Consider the following 20,358-nt stretch of genomic DNA (forward strand, 5'->3'; position numbering starts at 1 on the left):
AAAGAAAGCTTTAGACTAACTGGTGTGCACTGGCTCCTCCCACTATGACCCTCCTCCAGACTTCAGTTAGGATACTGTGCCCGGAAGAGCTGACACAAGAAGGAAGGATTTTGAATCCCGGGTAAGATTCATACCAGCCACACCAATCACACCGTATAACTCGTGATACAATACCCAGTTAACAGTATGATAACAACTGAGCCTCTCAACAGATGGCTCAACAATAACCCTTTAGTTAGGCAATAACTATATACAAGTATTGCAGACAATCCGCACTTGGGATGGGCGCCCAGCATCCACTACGGACTACGAGAAATAGAATTACCGGTGAGTAAATTCTTATTTTCTCTAACGTCCTAAGTGGATGCTGGGACTCCGTAAGGACCATGGGGATTATACCAAAGCTCCCAAACGGGCGGGAGAGTGCGGATGACTCTGCAGCACCGAATGGGCAAACTCTAGGTCCTCCTCAGCCAGGGTGTCAAACTTGTAGAATTTAGCAAACGTGTTTGACCCCGACCAAGTAGCTGCTCTGCAAAGTTGTAGAGCCGAGACCCCTCGGGCAGCCGCCCAAGAAGAGCCCACCTTCCTCGTGGAATGGGCTTTCACTGATTTAGGATGCGGCAGTCCAGCCGCAGAATGTGCAAGCTGAATCGTACTACAGATCCAGCGAGCAATAGTCTGCTTTGAAGCAGGTGCACCCAACTTGTTGGGCGCATACAGGATAAACAGCGAGTCAGTCTTTCTGACTCCCGCCGTCCTGGAAACATAAATTTTCAGGGCCCTGACTACGTCCAACAACTTGGAAGCCTCCAAGTCATTAGTAGCCGCAGGCACCACGATAGGTTGGTTCAAATGAAAGGCTGATGCCACCTTAGGGAGAAATTGGGGACGAGTCCTCAATTCTGCCCTATCCATATGGAAAATCAGATAAGGGCTTTTACATGACAAAGCCGCCAATTCTGATACACGCCTGGCCGAAGCCAAGGCCAACAACATGACCACTTTCCACGTGAGATATTTCAATTCCACGGTTTTCAGTGGCTCAAACCAATGTGACTTTAGGAAATCCAACACCACGTTGAGATCCCAAGGTGCCACTGGAGGCACAAAAGGGGGCTGAATATGCAGCACTCCCTTAACAAAAGTTTGAACTTCAGGTAGAGAAGCCAGTTCTCTCTGGAAGAAAATCGATAGAGCCGAAATCTGGACCTTAATGGAACCCAGTTTTAGGCCCATAGTCACCCCTGACTGTAGGAAGTGCAGGAAACGGCCCAGCTGAAATTCCTCCGTTGGGGCCTTCCTGGCCTCACACCACGCAACATATTTTCGCCATATGCGGTGATAATGGTTTGCGGTTACTTCTTTCCTAGCTTTAATCAGCGTAGGAATGATTTCCTCCGGAATGCCCTTTTCCTTCAGGATCCGGTGTTCAACTGCCATGCCGTCAAACGCAGCCGCGGTAAGTCTTGGAACAGACAGGGCCCCTGCTGCAGCAGGTCCTGTCTGAGCGGCAGAGGCCATGGGTCCTCTGACCTCATTTCTTGAAGTTCCGGGTACCAAGCTCTTCTTGGCCAATCCGGAACAATGAGTATAGTTCTTACTCCTCTTCTCCTTATTATCCTCAGTACCTTTGGTATGAGAGGAAGAGGAGGGAACACATAAACCGACCGGTACACCCACGGTGTCACTAGAGCGTCCACAGCTATCGCCTGCGGGTCTCTTGACCTGGCGCAATATCTATCTAGCTTTTCGTTTAGGCGGGTCGCCATCATGTCCACCTGTGGCCTTTCCCAACGGTTTACAATCAGTTGGAAGACTTCTGGATGAAGTCCCCACTCTCCCGGGTGGAGGTCGTGCCTGCTGAGGAAGTCTGCTTCCCAGTTGTCCACTCCCGGAATGAACACTGCTGACAGTGCTAACACGTGATTTTCCGCCCATCGGAGAATCCTTGTGGCTTCTGCCATCGCCGCCCTGCTTCTCGTGCCGCCCTGTCGGTTTACATGGGCGACTGCCGTGATGTTGTCTGCCTGGATCAGTACCGGCTGATTTTGAAGCAGGGGTTTTGCCTGACTTAGGGCATTGTAAATGGCCCTCAGTTCCAGAATATTTATGTGTAGGGAAGTCTCCTGACTTGACCATAGTCCTTGGAAGTTTCTTCCCTGTGTGACTGCCCCCCAGCCCCGAAGGCTGGCATCCGTGGTCACCAGGACCCAGTCCTGTATGCCGAATCTTCGGCCCTCTTGAAGACGAGCACTTTGCAGCCACCACAGCAGAGACACCCTGGTCCTTGGAGACAGGGTTATCAGACGATGCATCTGAAGATGCGATCCTGACCACTTGTCCAACAGGTCCCACTGAAAAGTTCTCGCATGGAACCTGCCGAATGGAATTGCTTCGTAGGAAGCTACCATCTTTCCCAAGATCCGCGTGCAGTGATGCACCGACACCTGTCTTGGTTTTAGGAGGCCTCTGACTAGAGATGACAGCTCCTTGGCCTTCTCCTCCGGGAGAAACACTTTTTTCTGTTCTGTGTCCAGAACCATCCCCAGGAACAGTAGACGTGTCGTAGGGACCAGCTGTGACTTTGGAATATTTAGAATCCAGCCGTGCTGTTGTAGCACCTCCCGAGATAGTGCTACCCCGACCAACAACTGCTCCCTGGACCTCGCCTTTATCAGGAGATCGTCCAAGTACGGGATAATTAAAACTCTCTTCTTCCGAAGGAGTATCATCATTTCGGCCATTACCTTGGTAAATACCCTCGGAGCCGTGGATAGACCAAACGGCAACGTCTGGAATTGGTAATGACAATCCTGTACCACAAATCTGAGGTACTCCTGGTGAGGATGGCAAATGGGGACATGCAGGTAAGCATCCTTGATGTCCAGTGATACCATGTAATCCCCCTCGTCCAGGCTTGCAATAACCGCCCTGAGCGATTCCATCTTGAACTTGAATTTTTTTATACATGTGTTCAAGGATTTCAAATTTAAAATGGGTCTCACCGAACCGTCCGGTTTCGGTACCACAAACATTGTGGAATAGTAACCCCGTCCTTGTTGAAGTAGGGGCACCTTTACTATCACCTGCTGGGAATACAGCTTGTGAATTGCCTCTAACACTGCCTCCCTGTCTGAGGGAGTTGTTGGCAAAGCAGATTTGAGGAAACGGAGGGGGGGAGACGTCTCGAATTTCAGCTTGTACCCTGAGATACTACTTGAAAGATCCAGGGATCCACCCGTGAGCGAGCCCACTGATCGCTGAAATTTTTGAGACGGGCCCCCACCGTACCTGGCTCTGCCTGTGGAGCCCCAGCGTCATGCTGTGGACTTCGAGGAAGCGGGGGAGGACTTTTGCTCCTGGGAACTGGCTGTATGCTGCAGCTTTTTTCCTCTGCCTCTGCCTCTGGGCAGAAAGGACGCACCTTTAACCCGCTTGCCCTTATTGGGCCGAAAGGACTGTACCTGATAATACGGTGCTTTCTTTGGCTGTGAGGGAACATGGGGTAAAAATGTAGACTTCCCAGCTGTTGCTGTGGAAACGAGGTCCGAGAGACCATCCCCGAACAACTCCTCACCCTTATAAGGCAGAACTTCCATGTGCCTTTTAAAATCTGCATCTCCAGTCCACTGCCGAGTCCATAACCCTCTCCTGGCAGAAATGGACATTGCACTTATTTTGGATGCCAGCCGGCAAATATCCCTCATGTATAAGAGTGCGTCTTTAATATGCTCTACGGTTAGCAATATAGTGTCCCTGTCTAGGGTATCAATATTTTCCGACAGGGAATCTGACCACGCAGCTGCAGCACTGCACATCCATGCTGACGCAATAGCTGGTCTCAGTATAACACCTGTGTGTGTATATATAGACTTCAGGATAGCCTCCTGCTTTCTATCAGCAGATTCCTTCAGGGCGGCCGTATCCGGAGACGGTAGTGCCACCTTCTTTGACAAGCGTGTGAGCGCTTTATCCACCCTAGGGGATGTTTCCCAACGTGACCTATCCTCTGGCGGGAAAGGGTACGCCATTAGTAACCTCTTAGAAATTACCATTTTCTTATCGGGGGAAGCCCACGCTTCTTCACACACTTCATTTAATTCCTCAGATGGAGGAAAAACAACTGGTAGTTTTTTCTCTCCAAACATAATACCCTTTTTTGTGGTACCTGGTGTAACATCAGAAATGTGCAACACATTTTTCATTGCCTCAATCATGTAACGTGTGGCCCTATTGGAAGTTACATTTGTCTCATTTTCGTCGACACTGGAGTCAGTATCCGTGTCGACATCTGTGTCTGCCATTTGAGGTAGCGGGCGTTTTAGAGCCCCTGATGGCTTTTGAGACGCCTGGGCAGGCACAGGCTGAGAAGCCGGCTGTCCCATATTTGGTATGTCGTCAAACCTTTTATGCAAGGAGTCGACACTGTCGCGTAATTCCTTCCACAGAACCATCCACTCAGGTGTCGACCCCGCAGGGGGTGACATCACATTTATCGGCATTTGCTCCGCCTCCACATACGCCTCCTCATCAAACATGTCGACACAGCCGTACCGACACACCGCAAACACACAGGGAATGCTCTGACAGAGGACAGGACCCCACAAAGCCCTTTGGGGAGACAGAGAGAGAGTATGCCAGCACACACCAGAGCGCTATATAACACAGGGATCCCACTATAATGAGTGTTTTTCCCTTATAGCTGCTTATATTATATATATATGGGCTACATGCACCCCGCCCTGTGAGTGGTAAGTACAGCTGTGTACCCCGCTTCTGTGGTGGAGAGTGCAGTGTTACATGCACCCCACCCTGTGAGTGGTAAGTGCATAGCTGTGCCCCGCTTCTGGTGCGGTGAGTGCTGTGGTTTTTACTCTGTGTGTATATTATTATTATTATTATTATCCTTTATTTATATGGCGCCACAAGGGTTCCGCAGCGCCCGATTACAGAGTACAAATGCACATAAAAAATAGGAAAACAGTGACTTACAGTTGAATACAATATAGGACAAGTACAGGGCAGCTAAGCATAACTACACCAGTAAACATAGAGATAAGTTCCAGGTGGTCAAAAAACTGTGGGATCTGGGTGGTTGAGGATTATTAAAGTAAGAAAAGTATAAGCACATGAGGGAAGAGGGCCCTACTCGTGAGAGCTTACATTCTAAGGGAGTATATATGCGGTGAGTGCTGTGGTTTTTACTCTGTGTGTATATGAAGGGGTTAATCTATGGTTAGCTCTTATTAACCGTGGCCACTAGCTTTCTCATGCACCCCTGTGTGGACTTCATTATCCTGAACCTGTCTCAGCTGTTTTTTAGCAATCATCTTTGAGCCAGTGCAATAGGTGACTAGTGTGCCTTTAAAAGCCATAAAGTCTGTGGCAGGTACACATTACATCTAGCAGGCAGATGATGCAGCAGTGTGGTAGTCAGGTTTTAAGACTCTGTGATAGTGTAGGACCTGTATGAAGGTGGGGTACCTTGAATCGGTATACAGGCTTCCGTGCATTGGCCAATCCACCAACTAAACCCCCATCATTTATTTATTGAATTGTTGAGGATAAGTGAGTTTACTTTGGTGAGTGCTGGGTTCTCTGTTTGTGTATGTGTGTATATATATATATATATATATATATATATATATTTATTTATATATTAAGAATTTACCTACCGATAATTCTATTTCTCGTAGTCCGTAGTGGATGCTGGGGACTCCGTAAGGACCATGGGGAATAGCGGCTCCGCAGGAGACTGGGCACATCTAAAGAAAGCTTTAGGACTATCTGGTGTGCACTGGCTCCTCCCCCTATGACCCTCCTCCAAGCCTCAGTTAGGATACTGTGCCCGGACGAGCGTACACAATAAGGAAGGATTTTGAATCCCGGGTAAGACTCATACCAGCCACACCAATCACACCGTACAACTTGTGATCTGAACCCAGTTAACAGCATGATAACAGAGGAGCCTCTAGAAAAGATGGCTCACTACAGCAATAACCCGATTTTTTGGTAACAATAACTATGTACCAGTATTGCAGACAATCCGCACTTGGGATGGGCGCCCAGCATCCACTACGGACTACGAGAAATAGAATTATCGGTAAGTAAATTCTTATTTTCTCTAACGTCCTAAGAGGATGCTGGGGACTCCGTAAGGACCATGGGGATTATACCAAAGCTCCCAAACGGGCGGGAGAGTGCGGATGACTCTGCAGCACCAAATGAGAGAACTCCAGGTCCTCCTCAGCCAGGATATCAATTTTGTAGAATTTTACAAACGTATTTGCTCCTGACCAAGTAGCTGCTCGGCAAAGTTGTAAAGCCGAGACCCCTCGGGCAGCCGCCCAAGATGAGCCCACCTTCCTTGTGGAGTGGGCATTTACAGATTTTGGGCTGTGGCAGGCCTGCCACAGAATGTGCAAGCTGAATTGTACTACAAATCCAACGAGCAATAGTCTGCTTAGAAGCAGGAGCACCCAGCTTGTTGGGTGCATACAGGATAAACAGCGAGTTAGATTTCCTGACTCCAGCCGTCCTGGAAACATATATTTTCAGGGCCCTGACAACGTCTAGCAACTTGGAGTCCTCCAAGTCCCTAGTAGCTGCAGGCACCACAAATAGGTTGGTTCAGGTGAAACGCTGAAACCACCTTAGGGAGAAACTGAGGACGAGTCCTCAATTCCGCCCTGTCCGAATGGAAAATCAGATAAGGGCTTTTTCAGGATAAAGCCGCCAATTCTGACACGCGCCTGGCCCAGGCCAGGGCCAACAGCATGACCACTTTCCATGTGAGATATTTTAACTCCACAGATTTAAGTGGTTCAAACCAATGTGACTTTTGGAACCCAAAACTACATTGAGATCCCAAAGTGCCACTGGAGGCACAAAAGGAGGCTGTATATGCAGTACCCCTTTTACAAACGTCTGAACTTCAGGGACTGAAGCTAGTTCTTTTTGGAAGAAAATTGACAGGGCCGAAATTTGAACCTTAATGGACCCCAATTTCAGGCCCATAGACACTCCTGTTTGCAGGAAATGTAGGAATCGACCCAGTTGAATTTCCTCTGTCGGGCCTTACTGGCCTCGCACCACGCAACATATTTTCGCCAATTGCGGTGATAATGTTTTTGTGGTTACATCCTTCCTGGCTTTGATCAGGATAGGGATGACTTCATCCGGAATGCCTTTTTTCCTTCAGGATCCGGCGTTCAACCGCCATGCCGTCAAACGCAGCCGCGGTAAGTCTTGAAACAGACAGGGTCCTTGCTGGAGCAGGTCCCTTCTTAGAGGTAGAGGCCACGGATCCTCCGTGAGCATCTCTTGAAGTTCCGGTTACCAAGTCCTTCTTGGCCAATCCGGAGCCACGAATATAGTGCTTACTCCTCTCCATCTTATCAATCTCAGTACCTTGGGTATGAGAGGCAGAGGAGGGAACACATACCCTGACTGGTACACCCACAGTGTTACCAGAGCGTCTACAGCTATTGCCTGAGGGTCCCTGGACCTGGCGCAATACCTGTCGAGTTTTTCCCAACGGTTTATAATCATGTGGAAGACTTCTGGGTGAAGTCCCCACTCTCCCGGGTGGAGGTCGTGCTGAGGAAGTCTGCTTCCCAGTTGTCCACTCCCGGAATGAATACTGCTGACAGTGCTATCACGTGATTTTCCGCCCAGCGAAGAATCCTTGCAGCTTCTGCCATTGCCCTCCTGCTTCTTGTGCCACCCTGTCTGTTTACGTGGGTGACTGCCGTGATGTTGTCCGACTGGATCAACACCGGCTGACCTTGAAGCAGAGGTCTTGCTAAGCTTAGAGCATTGTAAATGTCCCTTAGCTTCAGGATATTTATGTGAAGTGATGTCTCCAGGCTTGACCATAAGCCCTGGATATTCCTTCCCTGTGTGACTGCTCCCCAGCCTCGCAGGCTGGCATCCGTGGTCACCAGGACCCAGTCCTGAATGCCGAATCTGCGGCCCTCTAGAAGATGAGCACTCTGCAACCACCACAGGAGGGACACCCTTGTCCTTGGTGACAGGGTTATCCGCTGATGCATCTGAAGATGCGACCCGGACCATTTGTCCAGCAGGTCCCACTGGAAAGTTCTTGCGTGGAATCTGCCGAATGGGACTGCTTCGTAGGAAGCCACCATTTTACCCAGAACCCTTGGGCATTGATGCACTGAGACTTGGCTCGGTTTTAGGAGGTTCCTGACTAGCTCGGATAACTCCCTGGCTTTCTCCTCCGGGAGAAACACCTTTTTCTGGACTGTGTCCAGGATCATCCCTAGGAACAGAAGACAAGTTGTCGGAACCAGCTGCGATTTTGGAATATTGAGAATCCAATCGTGCTGCCGCAACACTACCTGAGATAGTGCTACACCGACCTCCAACTGTTCCCTGGATCTTACCCTTATCAGGAAATTGTCCAAGTAAGGGATAACTAAAATTCCCTTCCTTCGAAGGAATATCATCATTTCGGCCATTACCTTGGTAAAGACCCGGGGTGCCGTGGACCATCCATACGGCAGCGTCTGAACTGATAGTGACAGTTCTGTACCATAAACCTGAGGTACCCTTGGTGAGAAGGGTAAATTTTGACATGAAGGTAAGCATCCTTGATGTCCCGAGACATCATGTAGTCCCCTTCTTCCAGGTTCGCAATCACTGCTCTGAGTGACTCAATCTTGAATTTGAACCTCTGTATGTAAGTGTTAAAAGATTTTAGATTTAGAATCGGTCTCACCGAGCCGTCCGGCTTCGGTACCACAACAGTGTGGAATAATACCCCGTTCCCTGTTGCAGGAGGGGTATCTTGATTATCACCTGCTGGGAATACAGCTTGTGAATGGCTTCCAAAACTGTCTCCCTGTCAGAAGGAGACATCGGTAAAGCCGACTTTAGGAAACGGCGAGGGGGAGACGTCTCGAATTCTAATTTGTACCCCTGAGATATCACCTGAAGGATCCAGGGGTCTACTTGCGAGTGAGCCCACTGCGCGCTGAAATTCATTGAGACGGGCCCCCCACCGTGCCTGATTCTGCTTGTAAAGCCCCAGCGTATACTGAGGGCTTGGCAGAGGCGGGAGAGGGTTTCTGTTCCTGGGAACTGGCTGATTTCTGCAGCCTTTTTCCTCTCCCTCTGTCACGGGGCAGAAATGAGGAACCTTTTGCCCGCTTGTCCACGAAAAGACTGCGCCTGATAATACGGCGTCTTCTCATGTTGAGAGGCGACCTGGGGTACAAACGTGGATTTCCCAGCTGTTGCCGTGGCCACCAGGTCTGAAAGACCGACCCCAATAACTCCTCCCCTTAATAAGGCAATACTTCCAAATGCCGTTTGGAATACGCATCACCTGACCACTGACGTGTCCATAACCCTCTACTGGTAGAAATGGACAACGCACTTAGACTTGATGCCAGTCGGCAAATATTCCGCTGTGCATCACGCATATATAGAAATGCATCTTTTAAATGCTCTATAGGCAAAAATATACTGTCCCTATCTAGGGTATCAATATTTTCAGTCAGGGAATCCGACCACGCCAACCCAGCACTGCACATCCAGGCTGAGGCGATTGCTGGTCGCAGTATAACACCAGTATGTGTGTAATATACATTTTAGGATACCCTCCTGCTTTCTATCAGCAGGATCCTTAAGGGCGGCCATCTCAGGAGAGGGTAGAGCCCTTACAAGCGTGTGAGCGCTTTATCCACCCTAGGGGGTGTTTCCCAACGCACCCTAACCTCTGGCGGGAAAGGATATAATGCCAATAACATTTTAGAAATTATCAGTTGTTATCGGGGGAAACCCACGCATCATCACACACCTCATTTAATTTCTCAGATTCAGGAAAACTACAGGTAGTTTTTCCTCATACATGTCGACACAAAAGTACCGACATACAGCACACACACAGGGAATGCTCTGATAGAGGACAGGACCCCACTAGCCCTTTGGGGAGACAGAGGGAGAGTTTGCCAGCACACACCAGAGCGCTATATATATATATACAGGGATAACCTTATATAAGTGTTTTTCCCCTTATAGCTGCTGTATAGTTAATACTGCGCCTAATTAGTGCCCCCCTCTCTTTTTTAACCCTTTCTGTAGTGTAGTGACTGCAGGGGAGAGCCAGGGAGCTTCCCTCCAACGGAGCTGTGAGGGAAAATGGCGCCAGTGTGCTGAGGAGATAGGCTCCGCCCCCTTATCGGCGGCCTTATCTCCCGTTTTTCTATGTATTCTGGCAGGGGTTAAATGCATCCATATAGCCCAGGAGCTATATGTGATGCATTTTTTTGCCATCCAAGGTGTTTTTATTGCGTCTCAGGGCGCCCCCCCCAGCGCCCTGCACCCTCAGTGACCGGAGTGTGAAGTGTGATGAGAGCAATGGTGCACAGCTGCAGTGCTGTGCGCTACCTTGTTGAAGACAGGACGTCTTCTGCCGCCGAATTTCCGGACCTCTTCTGCCTTCTGGCTCTGTAAGGGGGCCGGCGGCGCGGCTCTGGGACCCATCCAAGCTGGGCCTGTGATCGTCCCTCTGGAGCTAATGTCCAGTAGCCTAAGAAGCCCAATCCACTCTGCACGCAGGTGAGTTCGCTTCTTCTCCCCTTAGTCCCTCGATGCAGTGAGCCTGTTGCCAGCAGGTCTCACTGAAAATAAAAAACCTAAACTAAAACTTTCACTAAGAAGCTCAGGAGAGCCCCTAGTGTGCACCCTTCTCGTTCGGGCACAAAGATCTAACTGAGGCTTGGAGGAGGGTCATAGGGGGAGGAGCCAGTGCACACCAGATAGTCCTAAAGCTTTCTTTAGATGTGCCCAGTCTCCTGCGGAGCCGCTATTCCCCATGGTCCTTACGGAGTCCCCAGCATCCACTTAGGACGTTAGAGAAATATATATATATATATATATATATATATATACTGCGCCTAAATTTAGTGCCCCCCCTCTCTTTTTTACCCTTATGTAGCTTGTCACAATGCAGGGGAGAGCCAGGGAGCGTCCTTCCAGCGGAGCTGTGAGGGAAAAATGGCGCCAGTGTGCTGAGGGAGATAGCCCCGCCCCCTTTCCGGCGGACTTCTCCCGCTTTTTCTGGAATTCTGGCAGGGGTATATTTACACCTAATATAGCCTTCCTGATTATATATGGTTCAGATTTGCCAGCCAAGGTGTCTTATATTGCCCTCAGGGCCCGGCCCGCCCCCCCCCCCCCCCCCCCCAGCGCCCTGCACCCATCAGTGACCGGAGTGTGAGGTGTGCATGAGGAGCAATGGCGCACAGCTGCAGTGCTGTGCGCTACCTTGTTGAAGACAGAAGTCTTTTGCCGCCGATTTTCCGGAACACTTCTTGGGAGGAGCCAGTGCACACCAGTTAGTCTAAAGCTTTCTTTTAGTTGTGCCCAGTCTCCTGCGGAGCCGCTATTCCCCATGGTCCTTACGGAGTCTCAGCATCCACTTAGGACGTTAGAGAAATCCCCATTGGAGGTCTCTGCAGATAAATTCTCCACAGCCAGATAACAGAGAACAAAGTAATCACTCATCAGTATCATTTTATCATATTATGCTATTACTATCGCCTTTATGTAAGACAATCTACGTTGCAGCTGTAATTTATGTGTAACCAGTAAGTGCAACAATGTTACGTGGGCTGAAATGAATCAGTTACCACAGACATACAATTAGTAATGAGCAGCAATGTAAAGCAGTGGTACCTGACGGTGTGAATCAGACATAAAGAAGTACTCTTCCAGAACATAACAGAGAGACTAGCAGCAGATCCGATCTGCGTTACAACAGCAGCTGGGAAGCGGCACGCGGCTGGCAGCGCTCACGGCAGCCGTTACACTAGGAAGTATAGAACTTTACACTGTAGTTACCGCAGCAGTTTCATTTTCAGTTTACTACTAACCTATGCGGCGACAGGATAGGACAATGCATACGAGTCAGCGGCGCAGCAGGCAATGAGTACAGTCAGACGCCGGCGACCGGGGCGGGGCCTCAGCTAGGAGGAGTGGTCCCATAGGGAAATATTTTCCTTCACTATAATCAGCAGGCCAGATGAAACAGTAGTCTAGCTACATAGAGAATAGATTGCTGATTGAGGTGGGACATTAAGCAGTGGAGATAGAGATTGAAAAGACTGATCATAGAGATGGGGGCACAGTTTGTTGGGTGGCATCACCCAGTGACGTGCGGTGACGTCTATGGCTGGGGAGGCACTGGCCAGTATCACCCCACCCAAGGAGGTGGGGAAATAATGTGGTGATCCGCGATTGGGAGAAATTAATACATTTATGTATTTATCAAGCAAACCCAGTAATTTTGTAATGTAAGAGGTGGCATAGATGTGCAAAAAAACCGCACATGTACAATCAAATTCTTCGGCATGTGGGAGGACACCCAGCACAGGGCTAGGCCGCCCTGCATTCCGGCAGCCAGCAAATGGCGCACAGCAGAGCTATTCAATTGTAGCTTGTTCGGGCGCAATCGGCTGCCGGCGCACTTGAATTGTGCCCTGCGATCAAGCGTGCAACACAATTGAATTCCCCCATTGTGTTAAATGCAGTAATAGTGGAAATTGCCAGACCTTCATGCAGTGATAAAACAGAATAAAACCAAATAACATGTACATGCACACACAGGTATACTGAATATATTATATATAATGTCTATACAGTATCTCACTTTAGATGGAGTGCTTGAGCATTACAGTCACTGATGGAAGATAAGGAATAGAGAGCTTTAACTCTGTCACGTTGTGACTTTTCTGCACAGTTCTGAAACACTGTTGGCACATCATAGAAGATGTGTGGGAGTGCCCAGTCTGGACACCGGTATTGCATGTTAGGAAAAGTTAGGGTGAGTGACGGCAGGCATAGAGAGGATAGAGCCGCTTGTCAACACAAATCCACGGAGCAGTAGGTGGGGGGGGGGGGCTCAGATACTTACACAGACCACTGAAGATCACCGTCGACGCAGAGTCACCAGAGCCCACTGCAGAAGGCCACCAGGATCATGCGACTATCGGACGGGCAGCGTTATGGTCCGAGATGTCTACAGGGGTGCGGGTAAGACCTGGAGCTGCGCCAGGGGGAGCCACCATTAGCTGAGCTCTACCAATGGCACTGCCATCAGAAACTGTGGGGCCCGGGATTGACAAAATAGACAGGGCCCCCCTCCTGGGGAGGGGGGGGGGGGGGGAGAGATCTGTGGATATTATGGGTGGAGCTACAATGGGGGTGGGGGCATATATAATGGAGGGAAGGGGGAACATCCAGGGATAAGTGGGGGCATATATAATGGGGGGAAGGGGAACAACCCAGAGATAAGTGGTAGAACACATTGGTGGGGGTCAAAGGGTTCTCATAGACATAGTGGCAGGAATAAGGTATAAGGGGAGACAAGGGAGAAATAGGGTGAGATAGAGGTAAGGATTAGGGAGCAGGTAAGAGAAGAAGGGTGAGTATGGTATAATGAGGTCAGCAGTCTGTATCGGAAGTACAGTAGTATGAGAGTACAGGGTGAGGTGGGGCAGGGCTGAGGGAACATAATGCAAATTGTCAGCTCACCTCCAGGATGGCAGTATCAGCAGCTTCACAGCTGGGGCGGTCAGTGTTAGTCACTGAGGCTTGGCTTTGGTCCCTGTCTGTGTATCCTCGGAGCCTGTGTGCTACTGCAGCCTGAGCCTTCGCATCAAAGCCGCTGGCAGAGCTGTTTGCCGATGCGGCGGTTGGGGCAGGCGGATGCTGTGTCTTCCTTGATGTCTCACCCAGCATCGCTCTCGCAGCCAAGGTGAGACTGATAGCGGCCAGCGGCGCTTCAAACGTGGAGCCAGCCGTAGGCCAATCTTGATTGGCTGGAGGTCCGTGAGCTCCACTTGGCCCCACCCCCAGCTCTGTCATTGCGGCAGAAGTACTACTGCCTCAACTGCAATGTTTTTCAATGGGCTTTTCCTGCCCGCGTCCGTGGCCCCGCCCCCCCGCCTCAGATAGTTTATAATTGTCAGTTTGAGGCAGCGCTCTCGCTGCCTCCCGTACAGATTTAGCTAGGGTTTCACTGCAAAACGGAGACTAATACAAAGAAAAGTATATATAACACTGAATCTGTGTTATAAATATGAACTTTGTATTATTCTAATCGTTGAAACAGAATATGACAGGGGAGGCACTGCCTCCCCTGACTGCACGTCCCTGGCATCACCAGGCCCGGCGCTACCCGCTCAGCGAAGGGATGCAGTGCAGGGAGGCGCTGGGACAGAGAGGCGCTTTCCCTGCTCTGATCCCTTCACTGCTGCGCCGTCCTGTCCCCCCTGCTGCTGCTGCTGTGTCTGTCACTGTATGACAGTCACTGGCAGCAGCGCCTGCAGAATCAAAAACCTCCTGCCTCCCCTCCCCGTGTGACAGCGGCTGAGTACGGGACAGAAGGGGGCGGAGCTAAACGGACAGAGAGGGGCGGGGCTAAACGGGACAGAAGGGGCGGAGCTACACTGACCAGGCTGCAGTACAGAGGGAGACTGGCTTAGGTAAGTGGTGTGTGTGTGTGTGTGTGTGTGTGTGTGTGTGTGTGTGTGTGTGTGTGTGGTGAGTGTGTATGTGTGCATATGGTGGGTGGGTGTGTATGTGTGTGTATATATGTGTGAATTGTGTGTGTGAGGTATGTCTGCATACGCGCACTTTATGGACGCTAGTACTGGGGGGGGCATTACGTATAATGACGCTACTACTGGGGGAGGCCATTACATGCAAGGACGCTACTACTACTGGGAGGGTGCATTACGTATAAGGACGCTACTACAGGGGGGGCATTACGCGTAACAACGCTACTACTGCTGGGGGGGGGGCATTACTTATAAGGACGCTACTAGTACTACGGGAGAATTGCATATAAGGAGGCTTCTACTGGGGGTGCATTATGTATAAGGACGCTACTACTACTGTGGGGCATTACGTATATGGACGATACTACTATTATGGGGAATTACGTATAAGGACGCTTTTACTACTGGGGGTGCACTACGTATAAGGACGCTACTACTGCTGGGGGGAGCATTACGTATAAGAACGCTACTACTACTTGGGGGCATTATATATAAGGACGCTACTATTACTCGGGGGGCATTACGTATAACAATGCTACCACTACTAGAGGGGCATTACGTATAAGGATGCTACTACTGGGGGGGCATTATGCATAAGGACGCTACTACTACAGGGGGGGGGGCATTACATGTAAAGATGCTACTACTGGGGGGGCCATTACGTATAAGGACGCTACTAGTACTGTTGGGGGGGGGCATTACGTATAAGGACGCTACTACTACTAGGGGGGAATTACGTACAAGGACGCTTCTACTACTGGGGGTGCACTACGTATAAGGACGCTTCTACTACTGGGGGGGGCATTACGTATATAAGGACGCGTCTACTACTGGGGGTGCACTACGTATAAGGACGCTTCTACTACTGGGGGGGGCATTACGTATATAAGGACGCGTCTACTACTGGGGGTGCACTACGTATAAGGATGCTACTACTACTCTGGGTGCATTATGTATAAGGATGCTACTACTACTGGGGGGGCATTACGTATAAGGATGCTACTACTACTGGGGGGGCACTACGTATAAGGATGCTACTACTACTGGGGGGCATTATGTATAAGGATGCTACTACTACTGTGAGTGCATTATGTATAAGGATGCTACTACTACTGGGGTGCATTACATATAAGGACGCTACTACTACGGGTGGGGCATTACGTATAAGATTAATAAGATTGTGCTACATTGTGGCGTAATTTTAAATGGGGGTACTATTGTGTGGCCATGCCCCTTAGTTGTGAGACCACACCCCTTTTCCCAGCGCACGCCAACGGAATATGGGAGGGCGCAATTTTATAGTTTGCAGGGGGGCGCCGAACACCCTAGCACCGGCCCTGGGCATCACAGCCCTTTCTTTCCACAAAATGACTTAATTGTTACATGTCCTTGTTGGTGCTTATCTGCCGCGAAGGGGAAAAGGGGAAAGCACACGTATTCATATATTAAAACGTTCAAATGTGACAGGAAAAAAACAGAGACAAAGTTTTCTGCCTCTCATGATGTATTCAAGATATGAATAAGGCTTTGACATGGGGGTTCTGCTATGAAGAGAGATGAGTACCTTGCCTCAGGTATCATACTGGATGCTGAAATTCGTACATATGGAGGAGGTAACAGTGAAACCAGTGCATATATATATATATATATATATATATATATATAAACAACTGAAGGAGTACGAGGCTGAAGTTCTCTTCTTATTCGACCAGCTTCTTATTCACTTCTTATTCAAGCTTCGGCTTCTTATTCAGATCATTCAGTTTTGCAAGGGTTATGAGTCTTGGGCAACAAATTTTACACCTCAAATTCACAGAGTAGGGTCCCTTTCATATGACCCACCTGTATTTTGGCTTGCCCAACGCTGGTTTGGGCATGAAATACGCTGGCAAAGTGGGCACATACACTATCATTTACCATTTTGAATAAGTAACTGTAATTTTGCAAGGGTTAACGAGTCTCGAGTAACAATTTTGACACCTGACATCAATAGAGTCGGGTCACTTGCATATGACCCACATGGATTTTGCCATACCTCCCAACATGACCCTCTCCAGGAGGGACAGAATGCTCTGCTTCTGGACTTTTCTCTTAATAAATGATTGCCCTCACCTGTGGTGAAACACCTTTCTTATCCAGTAACCTGTCTAACACAGGTGCCAGCAATCATACATTAAGAGGGAAGAGCAGGAGCAGAACATTCTGTCCCTCCTGGAGAGGGTCATGCTGGGAGGTATGATTTTGCCTGGGCCAACACTGGTTTGGTCATGAAATACGCTGCCCAAGTGGTCACCTTAACACTAAACTACAGCTACTTATTCATAATAGAAAATGATAGTGTTAAGGTGCCCACTTTGCCAGCGTATTTCATGGCCAAACCAGTGTTGGGCAAGGCAAAATCCATGTGGGTCATATGCAAGTGACCCGACTCAGTTGATTTCAGGTGTCAAAATTGTTGCCCGAGATTCGTTAACCCTTGCAATAATACAGCTACTTAATCAAAATAGTAATTCATAATACTGTGTATGTGCCCACTTTGCCAGCGTATTTCATGCCCAAACCAGCGTTGGGCAAGCCAAAATACAGGTGAGTCATATGAAAGGGACCCTACTCAGTGAATTTGAGGTGTCAAATTTGTTGCCCAAGACTCAGTAACCCTTGCAAAACTGAATGATCTGAATAAGAAGCTGGAGCTCGAATAAGAAGTGAATAAGAAGCTGGAGCTTGAGTAAGAAGCTAACTTCAGCCTCGTTGAAGGAGTATGCATTATATAGGTTGTGCAAAGGATAGGGCAGGCAACGGGACAACCAAGGTGCCATGTCTGCAGTTTGGGCATTCCCCTAAAGTAAAAAGGAGATTTCATTGCTGATTATATGAATCTTAAACTAGGTGCGCACTGGAGCGATAACAGGACGATTCGCTGTTTTGTAACGCCAAATCTCTAGTGTGTACAAGTGATCGCTGCACTGCCAACCGGCGATTTGGCATGTGACCTGATGTATGCTAATGAAGGTCTGTTCCTGCAATCAGGCTCAAGGGAAATTGTTCATTAAATCGGCCCTATTGCCGGTTGCTTCAGTGTGGGGTTTGGGTCGTTGGGTAGACACAACTTAGGTCGACAGTCATTAGGTCGACCATGGAAGGTCGACATGCATTAGGTCAACAGGGACAATAGGTCGACATGGTCATTCGGTCGACATGTACTATGTCGATCGGTCAAAAAGTCGACATGTTTTTTGTTTTGTTTTACTTTTTTGGGCGTCGTTTTCTCCGTAAAGTGACGGGGGAACCCCAATCAGTGCACCGTGTCCCCTCACGCTTCGGGCAAGATTACCGTTCCAATCGTAGTCCACGTGGATCGTTAAGTATGAAAAAATGGGAAAAAATGTGAAAAACTTTTGACCTGTCGACAGTATACATGTTGACCTAACGTCCATGTCGACCTAATGCATGTCTACATTCTGTGGTCGACCTAATGACTGTCGGCCTAAGCTGTGTCGACCTAACAACCATGTCCCCCAGTGTGTACCCAGCTTTAAGCTCACTTGGAGTGTTTCAGAGTTTCACGCAAGCCTTTCTGAATCTCTGCTTATGGCTGAATGGGTGTAAATTAGAGATGTGTGCCGGACCATTTTTGCTGGATTTGGATTTGGCTCTGATCCGCCATCAGGATTTGGATTTGCTAAACCGCCATAAATGGCTTTGGATTTTGATTTTTTTTTAATTGACAAAGAAAGCTAAAATCACATAATTTGGGCCTTTTTTGTTCCTAGCCATTAAGGACCATTGTCCATGACAGAGTTGCTGTTTGTGTGTATACCCTGATTCAGAGCGGTTCATTTATGACCATGCCTGCATTTTCAGTCAATACAGAAAGTGGATTTAATTGACTGTGCTTATTTTGAAGCCTATTTATACTATACTAAACAAGGATAAATGCTTATGACAATGACAGCAGATTAAATATCCACTCTTTGTTTAATGCATGCAACCACCCTTGTACTAACAGTCTATGGACACAGACCAAAACAAGGATAAAAAGTTATTGCAACTGACTGCTTACTAATAGGCCCTACACACATGCCAATTTTTTGAAAGATATGAACGATCTCGTTCATAAATGAACGAGAACTCGTTCATATCTTTTAGTGTGGAGGCTCCAGCGATGAACGATGCGCGGCCCCGCGCTCGTTCATCGCTGGTCCCCCGTCGGCTGTGCATGCAGGCCAATATGGACGATCTCGTCCATATTTGCCTGCACTTCAATGGAGCCGCGTGACGGGGGGAGTGAAGAAACTTCACTCCCCCCGTCACTGCCCCCCCCGCCGCCGGGTCGCTCGTCGGGCGTATCCGCCGTTGGGCAGCTCAGCGGCGGGTCGGCCAGTGTGTAGGGCCCTTTACCTACCAATTTATTCTGGATTATTCAGTGTGATTGTGCCCTTTGGAGAGGTGATGAACAGATGTTTGTAAAGATATAAGTGGCAACTAACAGATTTTGCATTGACTGCCTACTAACCATCTGCATCTACTAACCATCTGCATCAGCTACTTACTAATCACTAATCACCTGCTCTAACATTCATTGTGATTGAGAATGCTCTTTTGGTGCTATGTATGACAATTTATGGTCACTAATTGTTCCATGGTGTTTTTAATTATCATATATTGTATTTTTTTTAACAATAATTTTTATTGGATTTTATCATTATATTCTCGGTAGCATACAACAAATCAAATACAATCAAACATGAATTGAAAGATGGTAAAAAAGAAAACGAAAAGGGGGGAAGAAGGGGGGAGGAAATTGCCAGACCTAGTCAATAACAGTAAGAGAAAAGATGGACAAAGCCGACTCACAATCATGGAGTCAGGGAATACTATAACAAGGTGTCATATACCTATTCAGTAACAAGAGCATTATCTCAGGGGTTTTCCACGGGGGAATCCAGAATAGTAAAGTCTATGGGCGAACTGTTGATAATGGAATGTCCCATGCACTCACGAAACTCACTCCACTTAAACCACTTCATATGACTGGGGGAGGCAGAGGAGGAATATGCAGTCTCCGCCATTTCAAATAAGTAGTGCCTGCGGACTTTATCTAAAATAGCAGTAGACGTAGGAATTAAAGGAGATTTCCACAAATGGGCTATGGAGGCCTTGGTGGCAATTAAAATATGTCCCATGAGGTACCTATCTCCCTGGGACAGTGGCCCTGGATGAAAGTTAAACAAAGCCGTTAAGGGGTCTGCAGGGATATTGGATCCCAATACTTCACTGATCGACCAAAATATTTCCCTCCAGAGCGGCTGTACGACAGGGCAAGCCCAAAAAACATGATAGATATCTCCGATCGAGGCGCAATTCCTCCAGCAAAACTGGGAAACTGTAGGCCAGATTTTATGCAGCCGCTCTGGAATGAAATAGGCTCTGTGAAGTAGCTTAAAAAACATCTCCGAATGGTGAACACATTTGGAAACCTTAAAGCAAGTGCGGAAAATGAAACCCCCTGCCTCGTCGGCCAATACCCGGGAGAGGTCCCTCTCCCATTTAACCAAAGAGGCATTTTCCCATAGGTCCGTCCCGACAGTATAAATTGATACCACCAGGAGATATTACCTCTCTGAGCTGATGATTTAAGTTTAGATAACAATAGGGGAGGGCAAGCTAAATTAGCCAAGGGGAATGAGATATGACCCTGAATCCAGTGTCTCAACTGGAGATACTTATAAAAATCCCGAGGTGAAACATTGGCCGTACTCTG

The 20,358-nt window shown here is 48.5% G+C and overlaps 1 protein-coding gene across 5 annotated transcripts in view; it reads right to left on the bottom strand.

Annotated features, from left to right (window-relative positions):
• The window catches only part of DAO (D-amino acid oxidase), a 261,261-nt gene that overhangs the window by 166,962 nt on the left and 73,941 nt on the right, over nucleotides 1-20,358 (bottom strand). The window contains exon 1 of one of the 5 annotated variants that reach the window (XM_063913263.1): nucleotides 11,907-11,988. The exons of 3 other annotated variants lie outside the window; for them this stretch is intronic. In XM_063913263.1, the coding sequence (XP_063769333.1) occupies nucleotides 11,907-11,935 (29 nt within the window). In that variant the 5' untranslated portion in view covers nucleotides 11,936-11,988. Of the gene's footprint in view, nucleotides 1-11,709; nucleotides 11,868-11,906; nucleotides 11,989-20,358 lie in introns of those variants that run through there. One more of the 5 variants, XM_063913262.1, reaches the window with a different exon arrangement.

Source organism: Pseudophryne corroboree, chromosome 1 (assembly GCF_028390025.1).
Source record: "Pseudophryne corroboree isolate aPseCor3 chromosome 1, aPseCor3.hap2, whole genome shotgun sequence".
In the NCBI taxonomy this organism is placed as follows: domain Eukaryota; kingdom Metazoa; phylum Chordata; class Amphibia; order Anura; family Myobatrachidae; genus Pseudophryne; species Pseudophryne corroboree.